The following is a 19718-nucleotide window of genomic DNA, read 5'->3' as shown; positions in this document are numbered from 1 at the left end:
TCCACCTGTTTTTGCACAGTTTTGCGCGGTTTCCCAATCTTTAAAATACAATACAGTACTGCTGATGAAAACTGATATATTTACAGTCTGTCATATACACACAGTAAATGTGTGCTGGATACCTCAAGTAAATAGGGAGAGATCACAGTCTTTGCGACCAGATATTATTTCTGCTATACTATACATATTTTCTGCTGAAAAATGCTGTACCCAGTTGCTGTATTGTGCCACACTACAGTGAATTGCAGTGTGGTGGGCTACAAAGTGTGAACCTCCCTTTGTTCGCTGTGCTGTATTGTGCTATAGCTTTTTAATCTGCTGTGGCTGCTATTTCCAATGGTCAACTCAGGCCTTTTACCACTGGGTAGAAAAACAGGTGTTGCATCAACTGTGGGTATAGGGTTGTGTATACTGTATAGGATTGTATAACTTCTATTGGCTGAACTGGATGGACTTGTGTCTTTTTTTAATCATTATGTAACTATGCATCCAAAACTATTTTTTTCCAAGTTGTAATGAATCACATTGTGTTACTGCTGATGCTGTATTTATGCCAAGCAGTAATGTAAAAATGATTAAAAAAAACTATTACACATACTAAATATGTGATGGCAGAATAAGGTGTCACTGGCACTGTCAGTGGGAATCATACTGTTCTGTAACACCACATACAGCTTTAAAGCATTTCCCAAGCATGTAATTAAAATAAGTGACTTCTTCCCCTGTTGCTATGGTATATGCCCCCCATGTCAGCACCTATCTCCCTATGCAAATGCACAGAATTGGTTTTGTAAGATTTGCCCTGTATAGGCTTTATGGAGATTTGTATTTAGGCTCTCAACTTTCTGAATTTACGATGGGTGAAGCCAAAAAGCCATCGGGGCTCAGAAATTTGAACCACGTTTAGACTGACTCCAGTAAGCAGATACCAGATGGATCTTTAGTTTTCTGCTGAGAAACAGGTTTCAGGTTTGCTGCAACTGTTAACACACTGGTACAATCTGCACCACCGAAACCTTTCCAAGCAAAAACAATAGATCTATCTGGGCTCTGCATCTCTGAGTCCATCTAAGCACAGTAAAAATATCAGAGCCCTGAAGAAATAGGAGTGTGTTTGGTCCACAAAACTGGTTGGCTGTTGCATATGATCATTTTATGAATTTTTATAATATTTTGGGCTCTTTCACCATCAGTTTGGCACTTGGGGTGTATGTACATGCTTTCAGTCACTTTTCTGAGTAACCACTAAATATAAACGTTGTTCCATATGAACCAGATGAATTTGATCCATCTATGGACAGGCTGGTTGTACTGAAGCTGACCTATCGATCGACTTTAGTACAAGCAGCCTGTCGGGCTTTTTACATGATTACTGCCACCAGCTATGACCTGCGGCAGTAATCATTGTATTCTTATGGTGGGGAAACCTTCCTCTGTCAGAATACTATAGTGCAGCAGATGCGATTCCCCCATCAATACTGAATGTGCTGACGGGGGCATAGAGTGTCCTTCAACCTGTAATTGAAGGAAAGAAAAGTTCTTAATGTATGACCAGCCTAAGTCCGCTCATTGAAAATGTATGGTCTTTTGAGGTTTTGGAACAAATAAGTGAGGAAGTCCCAGCACCTCTGTGATAAAAATCTTGTTCTATAAAACTGTTAAGCAGATGAGCAAAGTCATTGCAGTAGCTAATCTTCTGTGTCTCTAGAGCAGTGGTCACTAAATGGCGGACCACAGATCACGGTCCGGAACTGGACCAAGGGCCAGTCCTGTCCAGACCGCAGCCATGCCACTGCCACGGCTGGGTGTCCTCTTCCAGGCCTCTCATTCAGCCACTGATGTCATCCTTACAGTGGGCGGGGTGTGAGGAGCTGCAGATCGTGACTGAGGGGCGGGAGCTGGTGATTACCGAGCTTGTTAATATGTAAAGACTTTCACTCTCTGCAGCTGGAGACAGAAAGCGGGAGTCTTTTCATATTAGCAAGTCAGGCAATCGCCCACTTGTTAACATAATAACTTGGGCAGCTCCTGCCCCTCAATCCTGATCTAAAGCTCCTCCCACCCCCGCCCGCTATGAAGATGACATCAGTGGCAGGCTGGAGGCCCAGATGAGGATACCCCAGAAGGATTAGTTCTGCCTAAGGTGCCATAGGACTGTGCAGGGGAAGGCTTGCATTAAAAGGGGCACTGTGTTATGTTAAGGGGTGCTGTGTTGTGATGGGGGGTGCTGTGTTTTGATGGGGGCACTGTGTTGTGTTAAGGGATGCTATGTTGTGGTAAGGGGCGCTGTGTTGTGGTAAGGGGCGCTGTGTTGTGGTAAGGGGCGCTGTGTTGTGGTAAGGGGCGCTGTGTTGTGGTAAGGGGCGCTGTGTTGTGGTAAGGGGCGCTGTGTTGTGTAAGGGGCGCTGTGTTGTGTAAGGGGCGCTGTGTTGTCTCAAGGGGCGCTGTGTTGTCTCAAGGGGCGCTGTGTTGTCTCAAGGGGCGCTGTGTTGTCTCAAGGGGCGCTGTGTTGTCTCAAGGGGCGCTGTGTTGTCTCAAGGGGCGCTGTGTTGTGTTTAGGGGCACTGTGATGTTTAAAGGGGCACTGTAATTTAAAGAGGGGACTGTGATGTATAGGGGACTACAGTGTGAAAGGTACGCTAAAGATGATGATGTACCGGGGGACTGTAATGTGTTATATCGCTAATGAGATTCGGACCTCTGCTGGAAGGAAATTTTGCTGACCGGACCTCCGTAAATTTTAATTCAAGACCTCTGGTCTAGAGGCTAATCTACAAAGCTTTACATTTAATACAATCTCAAAAAAGGAAGAGCAAGTATTTTAAAAAGTGAAAGTCACATAACAAATTACTTTCAGGTAAACGCTACAATAGAAACTCAAATATATTGGTTGAAAATACACTATACTTTCCCTTTAAAGTGATTGGAAGGCATTATCTTTTAAGCTATGCTTGGACATAATGAACATCAATGAGTTGGTGTAGGTAAAGATAACAAAGCTCCTGTGAAAAATAGAAGTAGCAAGTAGGAGGTTTTAAATGTCTTTTGGTATTTGTTATAACTACTTTCAGATTTAGAAATTTAAGGCCTTGGTAGGACCATTCTCACCTGTCTCATTCTTTGCAAGCATCTGAAAATCATGGATCCATGCTACAGGTGAAAGACCTTTTCTACATTCTTTTCTTACAGCGTAATATGGGTATTGATCCTCACTAACTAATCCTCCTTAAAAAAAAAAAAAAAAAGTATGTTAATGCACAAAGAACATAAAGCATATCTAAACCCAAAAACAATATATTGCAGCTTACCAGTTCTTAGAGAAAGTGCCAGTGTTATTTTTCCCTTTATTTTCAACTGGAAATCCTTCAAATAACACATTTCCTGTCCTTGGCTGGGAGTGGATATGCTGATTCGACTGTATCCATGAAGGGAGCCATAGTAAGGTTGCCATTCGTTCCTGTTTCTCGGGGACAGTCCCCATTGTGAGGATTTGTCCCTGGGAGCTAGGTACCATAAAGTTTGCAGTGTGCAGGCTACAACTCCTTACAGTGCCTTTGTGGCAATTCAAAAATGGTGCTGCTAGAGCGACCTGCTAACAAATTCATGTTGTTGCACATGCAAAGACTTGAAGTTGGCACTGCAGTTGTGGATTGATGCTTGCAGTGTGATGAGCTGCATTCTCTGCATTAAGGAAAAAGCTTTTCAAAAGCTACTCCCTTGAGCCCCGCCTTAAGCACTTACCTAAGCCCAATCTCGATCCAGCGTTGTGCCCGTCTGCAGCAGCTGTTCTCCCCATCTCTCTTCTCATAAGAGACTCAGCAGCAGTGGGAGCCATTGACTCCTGCTGCTGTCAGTCAAAGCCTGTGAGGAGGAAGCAGAGGGCAGGGTCAAGCCACACTGTGTGTGTCTAGGGACACACACAGCCCGGCTGAGGATCGAGCCTCCACCAGTGCCCCTACAGCACAAAGCTTGGAGAAGAGGATGAGCCAAGATTGTCTGTAGGGGACTCTAGAAGAGGAGGATCAGGACTGCTCTGTGCAAACCTATTGTACAGAGCAGGTAAGTATAACGTGTTTATTATTTTCAGAAAAAAAACAAGCTTTACAATCACTTTAATTAGTATGCATGATATTAGAAAAACAAGATGTATCCCAAATATTTTTTATCTAAATCAGATCAATTAACATTCACATTTTATTTATTATATTTAATGCAGGCATACAGGTAACAGTGCCAAAATGTGGAGTAAATGATACAAATTATTGAGTCACTGCCATACATTATTTGAAGGTAAAATAAAGGAAATACATTAGGTACACAAATGGTCTACCAATTCACATCCTTTTTTCATTGTAAGAAGATAAATAAATCAACTCTGCATTTCACCAAACACAAATGGGTCAATATTGGTCAATGATTGGGGAAAGAGGTTTTACTAATTATAGTGTAAGGGGACAGTGGTAACCAATGACATGGAAGCCAAGTAATAGTCCAAACAAGTTTATTCTGCATTTTTACAAGGTAGTAACCAAACGCAGTTTCAATGTAGGACTTTGTACAGCATATCTGTAGCATAAAACAAACAAAATGTCTGCTTGCCTGAGCCACTAATTACATATGTGGCAGTTCCCAACTAGTAGGGTGCCCCCTAATGGGTTCCCTAAAACAAACAGACAGCTTTGTACTTTTTATTGTTCTGTCAGCAATCAGCCTTTTCACCCAGCAGCAGTCTCCCAAGGCAGACAAAGGGAGAGAGACAGCAGTGAGCATCAGTCAGATCACTGATTGGAACGAAGACCTAAGATGCAGATCTAAAATTGGAGGCTTTTCCTATCCAAAGTTCTACAATGTCTGCAGGCTCCAGGACCCAGGAGAGGAGAAAACAAATAACAGATACAAACCCTGGAACCCCTTACCATGTGTAGGTGAAAAACCTAGGTGATGCATGTGTGCCACCCACAACCTTACCCGCCAGTGCCTCATAGTAAATATATATATCTTTTACCTTCTTTTAGAACAGTGATGTATGCATCCCATGTGTATCCTCCTGTACAGCCATCATCACATGGACCACAGTCTATAATCTCTGAGAACAGAACACAGAGTATAAGGATGTCAGAGAGAAGCAAGACATGACCAGTTTTGGGATCATACATATATAAATCAAGTTCACTCTGTTTTCTCAACAAACAGTATTAACAGCATAAATACAATATTTTGTGTACAACGTAATGTCAGGAACAACTTGTCAACTTTAAGTGGAAAAATCACTTCAGAAGACAACAAAATCAAATGCAGTAATATTTCATTTTGCATGTAAAAAAAAAAATGATATATACAGTATTTATATACATACACACAGTATATATACGTAACTTTAGTTAAAAGCGAAAACTACTGCGTTGAGGCAGTCCCTAGTTTCTTTTCTAATTTTGAATACTCAGATAGAAATACCTAATTGCCACATCTCTGCTCCTGTTTACCTAGAAGTTGTGGTTGTTCCTACTCCTCCTACTGCATTCTGCATAATATAAATTATTAATGAAGGAAAGCAAGACTCTTTCATAATGGGTATAACAGATGTGCAGATTCAAAAGATAATATATTTTCAGATGATTTGACTCCTCATTTACCCAAAACTGAAATACCGATTGTGTGTAGACCAACCCTTTATTCATTTTGACGTGTCCAAATAGGTGACAATGTAAGAGTTCTACAGATGTATGAATGATGAAATGCAGTGTACTAATCAGTTTTTATGTTTGGGAAATAATCCAGGTTATGTTCATCTTCAGAGCTAATACATTAACAGGAAGAACAAATTGTGCATTCGGTATTTATAGCAGTGGCTCCTTCTTTCATATTCTGTATATATTCTTATACTACAGTATTACCAAACAAATGAAGGATCTGCTTGTGGGTATGATTAGGGATGAATTTGAAAATGTTTTTTAAAAGTGAAAACTGGCCTTTGGTTCATAAGAGAACCTGAAATCTGTGAACCCTAAACATAGTGACCAAACCTCATTGAAGTTTATGTGAGACGAATGTTCTATATTTTTTGGCCTACGTTACTAAAAAACCCCCAAAAAATAGGTAGCTGGGCATTGTTATGTAGCACATGTACAAAAAAACTGTTTAGCATGAAGCAGGTCCATTATTAAGGTTTAAAGAGCAACATTTCCAGTACACAATTCTTTACCTGACATGCTTGGGCGATTCCTTAAAACTGCATGTGAAGTAGTGCATCTATTTAATGTGTTCCTGCAATAGTGACATTTAGAGAAAAAAAACTATTGCTGCTAAACTTATAAAAAAACAGCATGGGCCTCCCTCTATAATCATACTAGAGTCTTATCTACTGGTTAAGGATCTGGTATAGATTTATAGTTTGGGCCCGTTTCATTTTTTTAGCCTTTAGAAAATGATCTGGTATGGATATCAATGGGGGTCTCATAAAAAAAAAAAAACATTATGTGTTGCCACCAAAACCATAGCAGACTATAATTCAGGTGTGTGACCTGGCTGGTCAGGAAAGGGGGAGCAGTGAGTGTGCAATCCTCCTTCGGTAACATACCAGGCTACATGCCCTCAACAGTGGGAAGCTCCCTCTGCAAGGCACCTTGTCCCCATGTTGATGGAGACAAGAGCCTTATCCCCATATCACTAGACTGATAAATGTGGGGGTCTGCATGGGGAAGACTTATCAGAATCTGGAAGCCCCTTTTAAAATAAGGGGGCTCCCAGATACTTGGGCATCCTTCCTATATGAATCAATATGGGATACATAGTGCCCCTCGTTACTCATTAAAAAAAAAAGTAAAACAGTAAATAAAAATACCCACACCTTAGAAAAAGTGCTTTACTAAATAAACAATGTCCCATGATGTAAATCAGCCATATTGTTCAGTGATATAGATCCAAAGTCAATCACAATGAAAAATGAAAAAGTTGTCAAATAGTGGTGGTAATAATACTAAATGAATGACTTTTGGCTGCAACAGCTCAAGGTTTGGGTGAGCATGCCAAATCTGGTCATTTAGTTCAACTATTTGGCGAACAGCTTGGGTTTGGGTCGAACTCATGGTGCTATACTAAAGAAAAAACCTCCAATGTACTATTCCCAAAAATACTACCTGCATAACAAGCCACACCAGAGAGGCAACAGGAGTTTTGAGAGAGAAACAAGTGGCTAAGGAACTGGTGTAAAGAGGGTTTGGGGTTCATGGAGAACTAGGCCAACTTTGCAGTCTCTTACCAGCTTTACAGCAGTGACAGGCTGCGCCTAAATGGGGAGGGTGCAGCTCTCGGTGGGAGATTTGGCTTGCCACTGCCCGGGGCTATTCCCTGTGTCGGTGGGACAGGGTAGGTAGAAGAGAGGGAAGGATGTGCTTGTATGTCCAGAGCTATTTGTTAGTGAATATGAAGGATGACATTGTTATCGGGGCTGGTGATAGGGTGGAGTCTTTTGTGGCTGGAGCTTCAAAGGGATAAAATAAATGTGGGGGTAGGCTATAGGCCCCCTAACAACAAGGATGAGGAAGAGACCCATCTTCTTTCACAGTTATGCTTAGTACACATGATCAAAAAATCAGATGAAAGATACCGCTTTTGAATAAATCATTCGATAATCTGAGCGTTAGTACACAGTGTTCGAGAGATCATGTGAAATTCTCCGAAGGAACAAACAAAATTTTTTCTTGTAAGATACCAGAACTAATTATTTTCGTTTAATCAGTACAGTATTCGTCCGGAAAAAAATAAAGACCAAGACCATGCATACACTACAATACAATACAACACATTATATCAATTCCGAAGTTGTATTGTACGAGAATTTTCATAACTTTAGTTACCTCTTCATTTTTGATATGAGACTAGCATGCACAAACAAAAAAACGAACAATCATTTGTGCGATATTCTCGTCTTGTGTACGAGGCTTATGTGATGGCAGGGCAATGTTATAATGATGGTGCACTTCAACTATCCTGATGCTGACTGGGCAAATGGAACCATGCACTCAACTTAGCTAATTGTTTCTTGATCGTAATGCAGGACAATTTCATGAGTCAAATGGTGGAAGCTCAAACTAGAAACAATGCTGTGCTGGACCTACTAATTACAAACAACACACAGCTGATTGCAGATGTGGGAGTAGGGGATAATTTAGGAAACTGTGATCACAGAGTAATTATGTTTGCCATAATTTACAGGTGCAGTGCTACCGCGCAGGAGCCACTTGGTGGGTGAATCTGTTCTTCAGCCTCAACTCTGAGAACAACCTCAGCTCCACTGACACAGCAGTTAAGCAACTGATACTTCACAGCTTCTGGGAGCACAAATATAGCTACCCTGCACACAACTAAGATTCAGTATCAAAAAGAAAACATCAGACTGGTTAGTGGTAAATGAAACCGATATATTGTCACGGATTGCAGTAAATAGCAACATGCATATGAATAAGTAAAAGATTATGTGAATGACAGTTCACTAGACAATATGCTTAATAGGCTAAAGCAGCATAGAATGGAGGTCTATGCAGCTAAATTAGAGTAAACTTTGTAAACCACAAACTCAGCAATAAGTAATGGCATTATAAACAGTAACAACAATGATAACACAGGCCAACACACATTTCGGTGCTTCAAACATACAATCTGCTCCTGGTATATTTGATTTAAATAATGTCACCAGTTTTTCTCTATCAGCTCTAGTTGTTGAGATACAGCATAAATGCCATATACCACTCTTCACTCTGGTCGCTGGTCAAAAATCAGGAAATTGTAATACTGTAAAAAAAGGAACAAAAAAGGGTGCACCAGCATAGTGCATTATCCCACAGCATTTATTTTAAAACCAGCACAAATAATACTCACAAACACGTTAATTAAAATTGTCTTAAAATCGTGAATTAAATCTCAGCTGTAGCTCAGTAGTCCTCAACTCGATATACTCCAGAGTGCAGGGGGACCTCACTGCGATAATGGATGGCTAACACGTTTCGAAGGTGACCCCTTCTTCTTCAGAGCTCTATGCACACTGAAGCAGCGATGTATACACCTCAGTCTCATCGCAGCAAAGAAGAAATCCCTCAGTATTCAGCCTGTGCAAATATAACTCTCTCTTTTTTTTACCCAGCTCACATTGGGAATTGTAGTGCAATAGTCAATTAACTGCCATAATAAAGTTTCTTTCTTGAATTTCATCTCCCATGATTCAGTGCTTGCCAACCATCAAGTCTCTTGAGCTCCTTCTGCTTGTCAGCTCCCTCCCTGGTGGATGGAGTCGAGTTAATTTTAATCCATTCAGCTGAAGTGCATTGGGAAACACAGAAAACACTGCAGCACAATGTCCTAAATTGCTTTCTGCCTCTAGCCAAGGAGGCTACATAGGTGGGTAGGACAAGAACACTAAATTTCACAGTGAACTTTACTAAGCTGCACTCCAAACTACATGATACTAAATAGGATCAATTTCTTGCAACAATGACACTAAAGAGAAGTGGGGGTGTTTTTAGGAACATACAGTATAAGACAATGGCATGTGTCATTCATTCCAAAGAACAACAAATATAAAAGAACAAACGTTAAACCTAGGTGGAGAAATTCTAATATGAAAAAGCATAAATTCTAATGTAATTGAGAAAAAATGTCCTTTAAAAAAAATAAAGCTCAATGGTCATCACTGGCATTCCAAAACTTTAAAAAAATTAAAAAGAAATGCAAAAATGAGATCAGGACAGCTAAAATGGCATATGAGTTACAAATTATTGAAAAGAATTTTAAAAAGTCCCCAAAATGTTTTCAAGTAAAATAAGTTTGAACATGTCATCATTTTTCTCAGTAAATATATTTCTAAAGGTGCTATTAACATGACATTTTCACCACATATCGGTAACAACCCATGCAATCCATACATACAAAGAAACCAAAACAAATAAGTTCAGAAATTAAGTTATGTGTAATAAAATGGAATGACACGGAGAAAAAGTATTGAACACATGAAGAAAGGGAAGTGCAAAAAAGGCATGGAAATCCAAGAAACCAGCTGCAATCTATCAGTAATTAGAAAGAAATCCTGCACCTTGTCAGTGCAAATTAAAATCAGCTGGTTCAGTCTCAAATGATGGCCTATACAAAGGTGTCTCATTACCAAGGTATCACACAAGAAATGTCTCATGATGGGTAAAAGCAAAGAGCTCTCTCAAGACCTTTGCAACCTTTTTTTATTGCAAAACCTACTGATGGCATTGATTACAGAAGGATTTCTAAACTTCTGAATGTTCCAGTGAGCATTATTGGGGCCATAATCTGGAAGTGGAAAGAACATCATTTCACAATAAACCGTCCACGGCCAGCTGCTCCTCTCAAGATTTCTGACAGAGGAGTGAAAAGAATTATTAGAAGAGTTGTCCACAAGCCAAGGACCACTTGTGGAGAGCTTCAGAAAGAACTGGAGGTACAATTGTTTCAAAGAAAACAATAAGTAATGCACTCTACTGCCATGGCTTGTATGCATTCTCACCACGAAAGACTCCGTTGCTGAAGAAAAAGCATGTTCAAGCTCGTTTAAGGTTTGTTGTACAAAATTTAGACAAGCCTGTGAAATACTGGGGGAGAATATAAAATCTTAAATAAAATGGTGCAGCGAACCATTTAATTTAAGATTTTGTATTGTCACATGGTATATGATTAGGTGTTAGCAGCTCCCCGCAGTCAGAAGTTATTTACGCTAGGAGCGCAGGAGGATCACACCACAACTGGGATAATATAGTCTGGTCAGATGAGACCAAAATTGAACTCTTTGGATGCCATAATACACACCATGTTTGGAGGTCAAATAACACTGCACATCACCCCAAACACCATACCAACAGTGAAGTTTGGAGGTGGGAACATCATGGCGTGGAGCTTTTTTTCAGCATATGGTACTGGTAAACTTCATATCACTGAAGGAAGGATGAATGGAAAAATGTACCAAGACATTCTTGATAAAAATCTGCTGCCATCTACCAGGATGATGAAGATGAAACGAAAGTGGACATTTCAGCAAGACAATGATCCCAAACACAAAACCAAGGAAACTCTCAGTTGGTTTCAAAGAAAGAAAATAAAGCTTCTAGAATGGCCCAGCCAATCACCTGACTTGAATCCAATATAAAATATATGGAAAGAACTAAAGATCAGAGCTTATAGAAGAGGCCCACGGAACCTTCAAGATTTGAAGACTGTGGTAGAATAGGCGGAAATCACACCTGAGCAATGCAGCGACTAGAATCTTCATACAGGAGGTGTCTTGAAGCTGTCATTACCAACAAAGGATTTTGTATGCAGTATTAAATACATTTCAGTTAGCGCGTTCAATACTTTTCTCCCTGTGTCATTCCATTTTATTACACATAACTTAATGTCTGAGCTTATTTATTTTGGTTTCTTTGTATGTATGGATTGCATGGGTTGTTACCGACATGTGGTTAAAATGTCATGTCAATAGCACCTTTAGAATGGTGAGAAGGTGAAGTTGGAACATATTGGCCCCATAAAAGATGATCAGGGGAAGTTGGTCACAAGTGAGAGGGAGAAGGCAACCATATCAACTAGAAAAAAGAGAGGCCTCCTGCACTGCCAATAAAGTACTATCTGTCAAAAGAAGTGGCTGCTAACACCTAACTACTGTATAATCAAATAGTGAGAAAAGATAATTGAAGTTAATGGTGCTGTGCTACTTCAGGGTGAATGAACAATACACATAAATAAATGAGTGAACAGTGATATAAATCCAAAAAAGTGAACAATCCACATACAACCATATAACGAATATCCAAATACTACCACAAGGGTGAATGCCACAATAGGATAATCCAGTGGCAATAAAGATAAAAATGGTGAGTGCAAGAAAACATCAAGTGTGCAAATGTGATGACATAAAACAACGCTGCATCAGCGATAATAAAGTGAGATTTAACAAATATCACAAAATATATACTTATAAAGAGAGAAACTTGGCCAAAAATAATAGAATGAAAAGCATCAGGTGTGCAGTGGATGAATAAATCAATGACCATATAAAAGGGGCATCAAAATGTGGCAACAGAGATAAACATGGCCAAACATAAAATGCGCAGTAAATAAACGTGGCCAAATAGTGAAACAACATAAATGTGAAGTGGATAAATCATCACAAAGGACAATGCAACCAATGACAAAGAATAAAAATAAATAATACGTCCCCAATAATGGACGAAAAAAGTCCAGAACCACAGTCCTAAAAAAAACAAAGTCCCAAAAATAGAAAAAAGTCCAACAAAAACAAACGATGTATGTAGCTTCAAAAAATGTGAACCAACAGTGACCACAGACAGAGGGACGATCCTTCATCACCTAGCGTGCACGCTCACCTTTGGATTGCGACCCGCAAGGAGTCACACAGCATAAATGCAGGTGGATGATCCCCAAGCGAATGGATCTCACTGATAAAACAAACGAAGGTTCCTCTCCACGGCATACACAGCAATCAGTAATACCAGTATCCATAAGGATGTATATCTTTAAATCTCATCCTCCTCCTCCAAAATCCTCATAAAAAGGGATCAGAAAAGAGCTTCCTTAGTGTAGTAAGTCATACTATATTGTAATGTAAAAAAGAAAACTACTCACAAGATAAAAACGGGTCTGCAAACGCAACAGGCAATCACTGTATTTAAAACAGTATAGGGTGTATGAGGTAGGGAGTACCAAGATGGCGGCTACTGTCCGTATCGGGATGATGTCACCACGCTTCCGTGCTATGTGTTACGTCACGAGTCACGTGACTTCCTCAGGCTCCTCCCTGATGCATTTCATGCACACGGACCCGCCTCCACGCACTGGTCCCTTTGAGAGACCCGCCTCCATGCACGGGTCCCTTTGAGAATGCGTGTGTGCATGAAACGCGTAAGAAAGGAGCCTAGGTGCTGACGTCACGCCGCCGAGTCTATGCGATGGTCCGATGGCCATATTTGTAAGTGTGGCTGTTTCTGTTTTTAAGTGGTCCACATGGATGTAACTGCATTTTTATATAATAAAAATACTACACTATATGCGACCTTTCCTGGGCTCCGGTCTGTGAGCTCTTTTCTCTAGGATCCACCACCATCAGATTGTTAGCTTATTCATGCACTGGAGAAGTCGCACATCCTTCAGAGGGATTTCCATACAGAGCCCAGCTGCATCTGATACATATCCATTCCTGCTGTGGAGAGGTCACATCTTCAACAGGGATTTCTGTATAGAGCTCAGTTGTTTCTGCCTTCTGGTGAGTGCATAGTGGTGGAGGATTGTCACGGATGTAGTCTTCATAGATGTCACCCCATTCCATTGGTTATGATTACTGTAAGCAACACTGTTGGACACTTCACTATTGGACTTTTTTATATTTTTTATAATACTTTACTATCATGTAAATTATAAGTTTTACACAGGAATATTTTTGTGTTTACACTTTTCTGAATACGTATATAGAGTAAGAAAGCTTTGAAATATTGTATGTTCTTAATAAAATGTTCAGATTCTACCTATAGTGAATATCTGAGTACAAAGGGTGATAGTGGTCTAGAAGATAAATGTAAAATGTTTACGTTGTACTGAGAGGTTCCTGGGATTTCCTTGTATTCCCCACTGTGCCTCAATGTTTCCAACTGCTGCAAAGGCCCAACAAGATCCACACTGCCCCTGTTAATGAAATGTATGAATTTATAATAAACTTAAAACTATTTCAAACCTTTGAACTTGTGAATAATATGAGTATTAACATGGATTAATTAATAATAACAAATATCAAAGCCTTTAGTTTGTGGTGTCTTTTTCTTGAAATGTATCCATACATTTACAGGTGAAACTCGAAAAATTAGAATATCGTGCAAAAGTTCATTTATTTCAGTAATGCAACTTAAAAGGTGAAACTAATATATGAGATAGACTAATTACATGCAAAGCAAGATAGTTCAAGCCGTGATTTGTCATAAGTGTGATGATTATGGCTTACAGCTCATGAAACGCCAAATCCACAATCTCAGAAAATTAGAATATTGTGAAAAGGTGCAATATTCTAGGCTCAAAGTATCCCACTCTAATCAGATAATTAAGCCATAGCACCTGCAAAGGGTTCCTGAGCCTTTAAATGGTCTCTCAGTCTGGTTCAGTAGGAATCACAATCATGGGAAAGACTGCTGACCTGACAGTTGTGCAGAAAACCATCATTGACACCCTCCATAAGGAGGGAAAGCCTCAACAGGTAATTGCAAATGAAGTTGGATGTTCCCAAAGTGCTGTATCAAAGCACATTAATAGAAAGTTATGTGGAAGGGAAAAGTGTGGAAGTAAAAGGTGCACAAGCAGCAGGGATGACCGCAGCCTGGAGAGGATTGTCAGGAAAAGGCCATTCAAAAGTGTTGGGGACTTTCACAGGGAGTGGACTGAGGCTGGAGTCAGTGCATCAAGAGCCACCACACACAGACGGATCCTGGACATGGGCTTCAAATGTCGTATTCCTCTTGTCAAGCTGCTCCTGAACAATAAATGTCAGAAGCGTCTTACCTGGGCTAAAGAAAAACAGACCTGGTCTGTTGCTCAGTGGTCCAAAGTCCTCTTTTATGATGAGAGCAACTTTTGCATCTCATTTGGAAACCAAGGACCCAGAGTATGGAGGAAGAATGGAGAGGCACACACTGCAAGACGCTTGAAGTCCAGTGTGAAGTTTCCACAGTCTGTGTTGATTTGGGGAGCCATATCATCTGCTGGTGTTGGTCCACCGTGCTTCATTAAGTCCAGGGTCAACGCAGCCGTTTACCAAGAGATTTTGGAGCACTTCATGCTTCCTTCCGCAAATGAGCTTAATGGGGATGCTGACTTCATTTTCCAGTAGGACTTGGCACCTGCCTAACACTGCCAAAAGCACCAGAACCTGGTTCAATGACCGTGGGATTACTGTGCTTGATTGCCCAGCAACTCGCCTGACCTGAAGCCCATAGAGAATTTATGGGGCACTGCCAAGAGAAAGATGAGAGACATGAGACCGAACAAATCAGAAGAGCTGAAGGCCGCTATTGAAGCATCCTGGTCTTTTATAACACCTCAGCAGTGCCACAGGCTGATAGCTTCCATGCCACGCCACATTGAGGCAGTAATTGCTGCAAAAGGGGCCCAAACCAAGTACATATGCATGCTTATACTTTTCAGACGTCTGATATCGTTCTATGTACAATCCTTGTTTTATTGATTGCATGTAATATTCTAATTTTCTGAGATTGTGGATTTGGGGTTTTCATGAGCTGTAAGCCATAATCATCACAATTATGACAAATCATGGCTTGAACTATCTTGCTTTGCATGTAATGAGTCTATCTCATATATTAGTTTCACCTTTTAAGTTGCATTACTGAAATAAATGAACTTTTGCACGATATTCTAATTGTTCGCGTTTCACCTGTACTTCTAAATAATAATCTTGGGTTTTTCAGCCTTTAAAACAGCTGTGGTTACCTGAGAACTTTGGAGTTCTTTTGGAGAACCCTGCATTCACTAGATCTGGTCTCCCACAGTACACAGAACATGGAAGTGCAATTATTTTAGTAAAAATATAAACTGCTAAATATCTTCTCATCAGCAGTATATAGAAGTCTTGTGACTTCTATCAGTATCCAGCAGAGCACTGAGTAAAGCTTGTAGGAGGAGTTTTCGCTCTGCTCTAGGAGGATGCAAAACCCCTGACCTCTGTCTGGAGAGTGCTGATTGGCCCTGTGCTGATCACATGCACTCTCCCAAGAAAAAAAAATCTCTCTAGCAATACACACTAAACTAAACATGTGCAGAATGGCTATGGGTTCAGTCTGTCTTATTAGAAAATAAGATGTGGACATTTGAACAAGAGGAGGAGCAGAGAAGACAGGATCAAACAACCTTTTTACAGAGGATGCAGAGGATTAACCCCTGAGGTTCCACAGTGAGTATAACAAGCATGCTTTACTGCATATACAGACTGATTTTACTGTTGCGGGTTTAGAAACACTTTAAAATAAAAAATTACATAAAGGATGTAGTTGATCAATAGCAGCAAATGTGTTATTTTTCCAAGTTTTTTTTTTTTTTAACAGACCAAGCTGTCCAGCAAAAGGGTCAGTTACAATTACAGGACATCCCAATCTCAGCTGCTAAATGATTAGAGGAGATGTCAACCAGCAGGAAGCAGTGACTATAAAATTGACGAAAGTAATGCTGTAATTTACACAAGGGGACACATTGGGCATTGGGAGTTAGCAATTACCTTATTAAAGTAGCCTTCAGAAAATTGGCAGGGTCAACAAGTATTAAAGTGATATTGAAGTCAAATTTTTAAGTTTGCCCTACAGATAAGCTTATAAACAGTCTCACCTATAAGTGCCTTAGAAATGGACTGAACTTGTGCCATTTAGTAGATATTAACATTGGCTCCAGCATTTGTAGTACTCTCTGCATTCATGGAACACTGAGTTTGTTGTGACTGCAGAGAGTGTTGTGCTGTGACCGTGCTTTCCATGCATAACGTCATTGCAGTATGGCCATTCAAATGGCCAGATAGCACGAACCCGGTAAAAGAACAGGCAAAGATGGAAGCACCAGCAGTGTTGACAGCTCAGCTCTGGAGGGCTCCAATTAAAAGGTAAGTTTATCATAATGTGCTAGTATGTGGTGCATCTAGTATGTAGTTATCAAGTACAGTTCAATACAATTTGTGCAAGAGTAGTAATCCTTTGGCAATGACTAGTGCTAGGACAAGGTCATCAAAGCTAACTATCAGTGCGGTTTCATGTGCGGCTTGCTGACATCTGTGAGTCATCCTTTAACAGATGCCAATGTAGGGCCTGAGTTGCAGCGATTCGAAAAGGTTCAAATGGGGTGCAACTTGTCATGCCACTTTGAACTGTCAAGTCGCAAAACAAGTCACACTGGTGTGAACCAGGACTTACAGTTTTGGCAAAGATGCCAAACTGCTTCCCCCCTTTCATGATCTGCAAGCCTAGGAGATCCTACGCCTAGCAGTCACACGCTTGTCAAAATCACTGCCACTATCACTACTACTCCTGTGAGCCTTGTAACAGAAGGAAGAGGCCCCCATCCCTACAGTAAATCATTGCACCCAGGGAAACCGCCCCTCCTGCCCAAACCTTGTCCTCGCCCTGGCTATGACAATCTCATTAAGCCCTGTTTTATATTTGTTTTAAAACAAACTTAACAAATAAAAAAAAACAAAACTGTAAGTCCTGGTTCACACCAGTGTGACTTGTTTTGCGACTTGACAGTTCAAAGTGGCATGACAAATCGCACCCCACTTGAACCTTTTCGAATCACTGCAACTCAGGTCCTACAATGGCATCTGTTAAAGGAAGACTCCCAGATGTCAGCAAGCCGCAAATGAAACCGCACTGATAGTCAGCTTTGAAGTCGCGCTGAAGTAGCATAACTTCATAGCCGCACAGGTGTGAATCAGAGCTAAAGAACTAAATTAAAGCAGGCCATAGAGTATTCAGTTTCTTTTTTGTTTATCCAGCAGGCTGCAGAAAAAAAAGCGACTGACAAAATGGAACCACGACATTGTATTCTGACAGCAGGATCTAGCGACCAACTTTCCTCTAACAGGAATGGCTACACATGGACCTAAACTTGGTTTGTCCCTGCTGAACCGACCAAACTTAGATCCACTCTATCTATGGCTAGCATAAGGGTTAGGCTCTTGGGAAACTATTCCTTAGAATAATGGGGGGAAAAAATTAGCAAGGGGGGGGTAGGTAGACTGTTTTAACTATTTATATTTAACAAAGTTAAAAAACATATCAAAATATACATTAAAAAACTTTGCTCCAACTACTTTCAAAGGGCAAAAAAGTAGCTATTTACACAACTTTGTGTTGTGTTTGGAATTACATACACTTTAAGGGGTATTTTTATAAGTATATCAGTAAATATAACATTTACCAACCTTTCACTGCAGATGAATCACTCAGTGTCATTGAGGAAAATACACCTGAAGGGAATATTTGGTGAATGTCACGTTCACTGCTTTATAAATATACCCCTAAATCAAAAAATTTTCAGACTGATAATTTCCAATTGTGTGGGATGGAACTGTTTCTAAACTTTGCTCAGAGCCTTCTCCAGCTACTGCCTAAAAATGTCCTCACTGTAGAAACGCATGTTGGCACGAGTTGTGCTTTAACAGCAACAGTAAAGTATGTTATATTCCATTTCGTTAATTTAAGATAGGAATTTCTTACCTGATCTTTCACTTCTGAAATAACTCCCATTTTCCTCCAGTCATGACTGAATGGAAATGTAGCTGAAGTTACTGCTCGTTTTAGATTGGATAGATCCATACCAGTACTGGAATTTATTCCGTAACTCCTAAATTCCTCAGCTTTGGAAAAATTACATATTACAGTCAGTTGTCTGCAGAATGTATGCAACTACAGTAAAGTCTTAACTTGAGTAAGCCAAAAATGATATCACTTTCATATAACATCCTGCTTTCATTGATGGATAAAACAGTCTAAAGCTAAGCTGTTAGTCAGATTACTAGAAATGCAGTAGGCAAAGTGACTATGCAATGATATGATGTCAAGGGTCATTTAGTAATATAAAGACTAAATAATTTGTTGCTAGCTATAAACCACATGTAATGCCCAATTTCAGGCAAAACAGTTTTTTCTTACTGACTCCATGGGAGCATACATTTGGATGAACTCTGCCCTCATTCCTATCCCATAGGACCCCACTCCCTTAAATTCTGAGGCTGAGCCAGAGATTGTGTTCCATTTTTGTCCTTCTCATGGGACTTGTCAAGATGGCGTTCTTCGCTAGTTTACTGATGAATGTCAGCTCCTGGATCTCTGGCAGGGTTATGAGTGGAGACAAGTTGTTCCTAGCTATCTGGGGGACAGTTACAGGATGATACTGGGTTTCCCAGCTATCAGCAGGGTAGTGTTCATGGCACAAAAAGAAGAGGAGCAGCTTTTCCAATCATCAGTGGTACAATGTGACCTTGTATTCCAAGCTATGATAGGGATGGTGTCAGGTTGAGTCTGGTTTCCCCAGCAATACTGAAAGAAATCCTACCATCTCAGAGGACAGAAATTCCAATCTCAGTAGATGAGATTTTAAGACGGGCATGGTTGATGCTTGGAGGGTTGCCTATTTCCACTTTCCCAGAGCTTCCATTTTTCTGATGTACCTCAGTTTCTACATGGGTCAAGACATTATGCTGCTCACATGGCTTGTCGGATTCTCAATCTACTCCTTCTCAAGAAAGAGATGTTTTTCAAGAACACAGACGAGATTCTGAGAATCCTACAGGAGGCTGGCTGGCAAGTGTTTCAAAAAAGGGTAATCTCTCGACCTAGTCCTTGTGCATTCGGGAGCCTTATTCATCACTGTTCAGAATACATTATTTTTTGCCACTAGAGCATACTGGTGATATGGTGCGGGTTTATCCTGGCTTTCCTCTCTTCATCAGTCAGGGTGCCAATGCCTGATGATGATTGGGACCATGGTCTCTCCCAACCCTATATTAGAGTGGGCTCAGTCGAGGAGGCCCCCAATCCAGAAGGGTTTTTCTCCAACAGTGAGCATGTGCCAAGCTATTTATATCCCACAATCAGAAGAAGCCTTGGGTGCTGGCACAGTAGTAATATATCTGTGCTGCAGAACTA

General features: G+C 40.4%; 1 protein-coding gene across 1 annotated transcript in view; it reads right to left on the bottom strand.

Moving 5' to 3' along the window:
• Positions 1 to 19718, bottom strand: part of CTSW (cathepsin W) — a 45834-nt gene that overhangs the window by 9935 nt on the left and 16181 nt on the right. Inside the window, exons 4-7 of the mRNA XM_089658101.1 lie at positions 18288 to 18427; positions 13617 to 13710; positions 5006 to 5086; positions 3109 to 3225 (exon numbers count right to left, since the gene is read on the bottom strand). Of these exons, the coding sequence (XP_089514227.1) occupies positions 3109 to 3225; positions 5006 to 5086; positions 13617 to 13710; positions 18288 to 18427 (432 nt within the window). The remainder of the gene's footprint in view (positions 1 to 3108; positions 3226 to 5005; positions 5087 to 13616; positions 13711 to 18287; positions 18428 to 19718) is intronic.

This window comes from Staurois parvus, unplaced genomic scaffold (genome assembly GCF_062004578.1).
Source record: "Staurois parvus isolate SC_StPar_1 unplaced genomic scaffold, SC_StPar_1.0 ptg001051l, whole genome shotgun sequence".
In the NCBI taxonomy this organism is placed as follows: Eukaryota; Metazoa; Chordata; class Amphibia; order Anura; family Ranidae; genus Staurois; species Staurois parvus.
The sequence above is the reverse complement of the archived record's forward strand: the minus strand, read 5'-3'. Positions and strand labels throughout refer to the sequence as shown.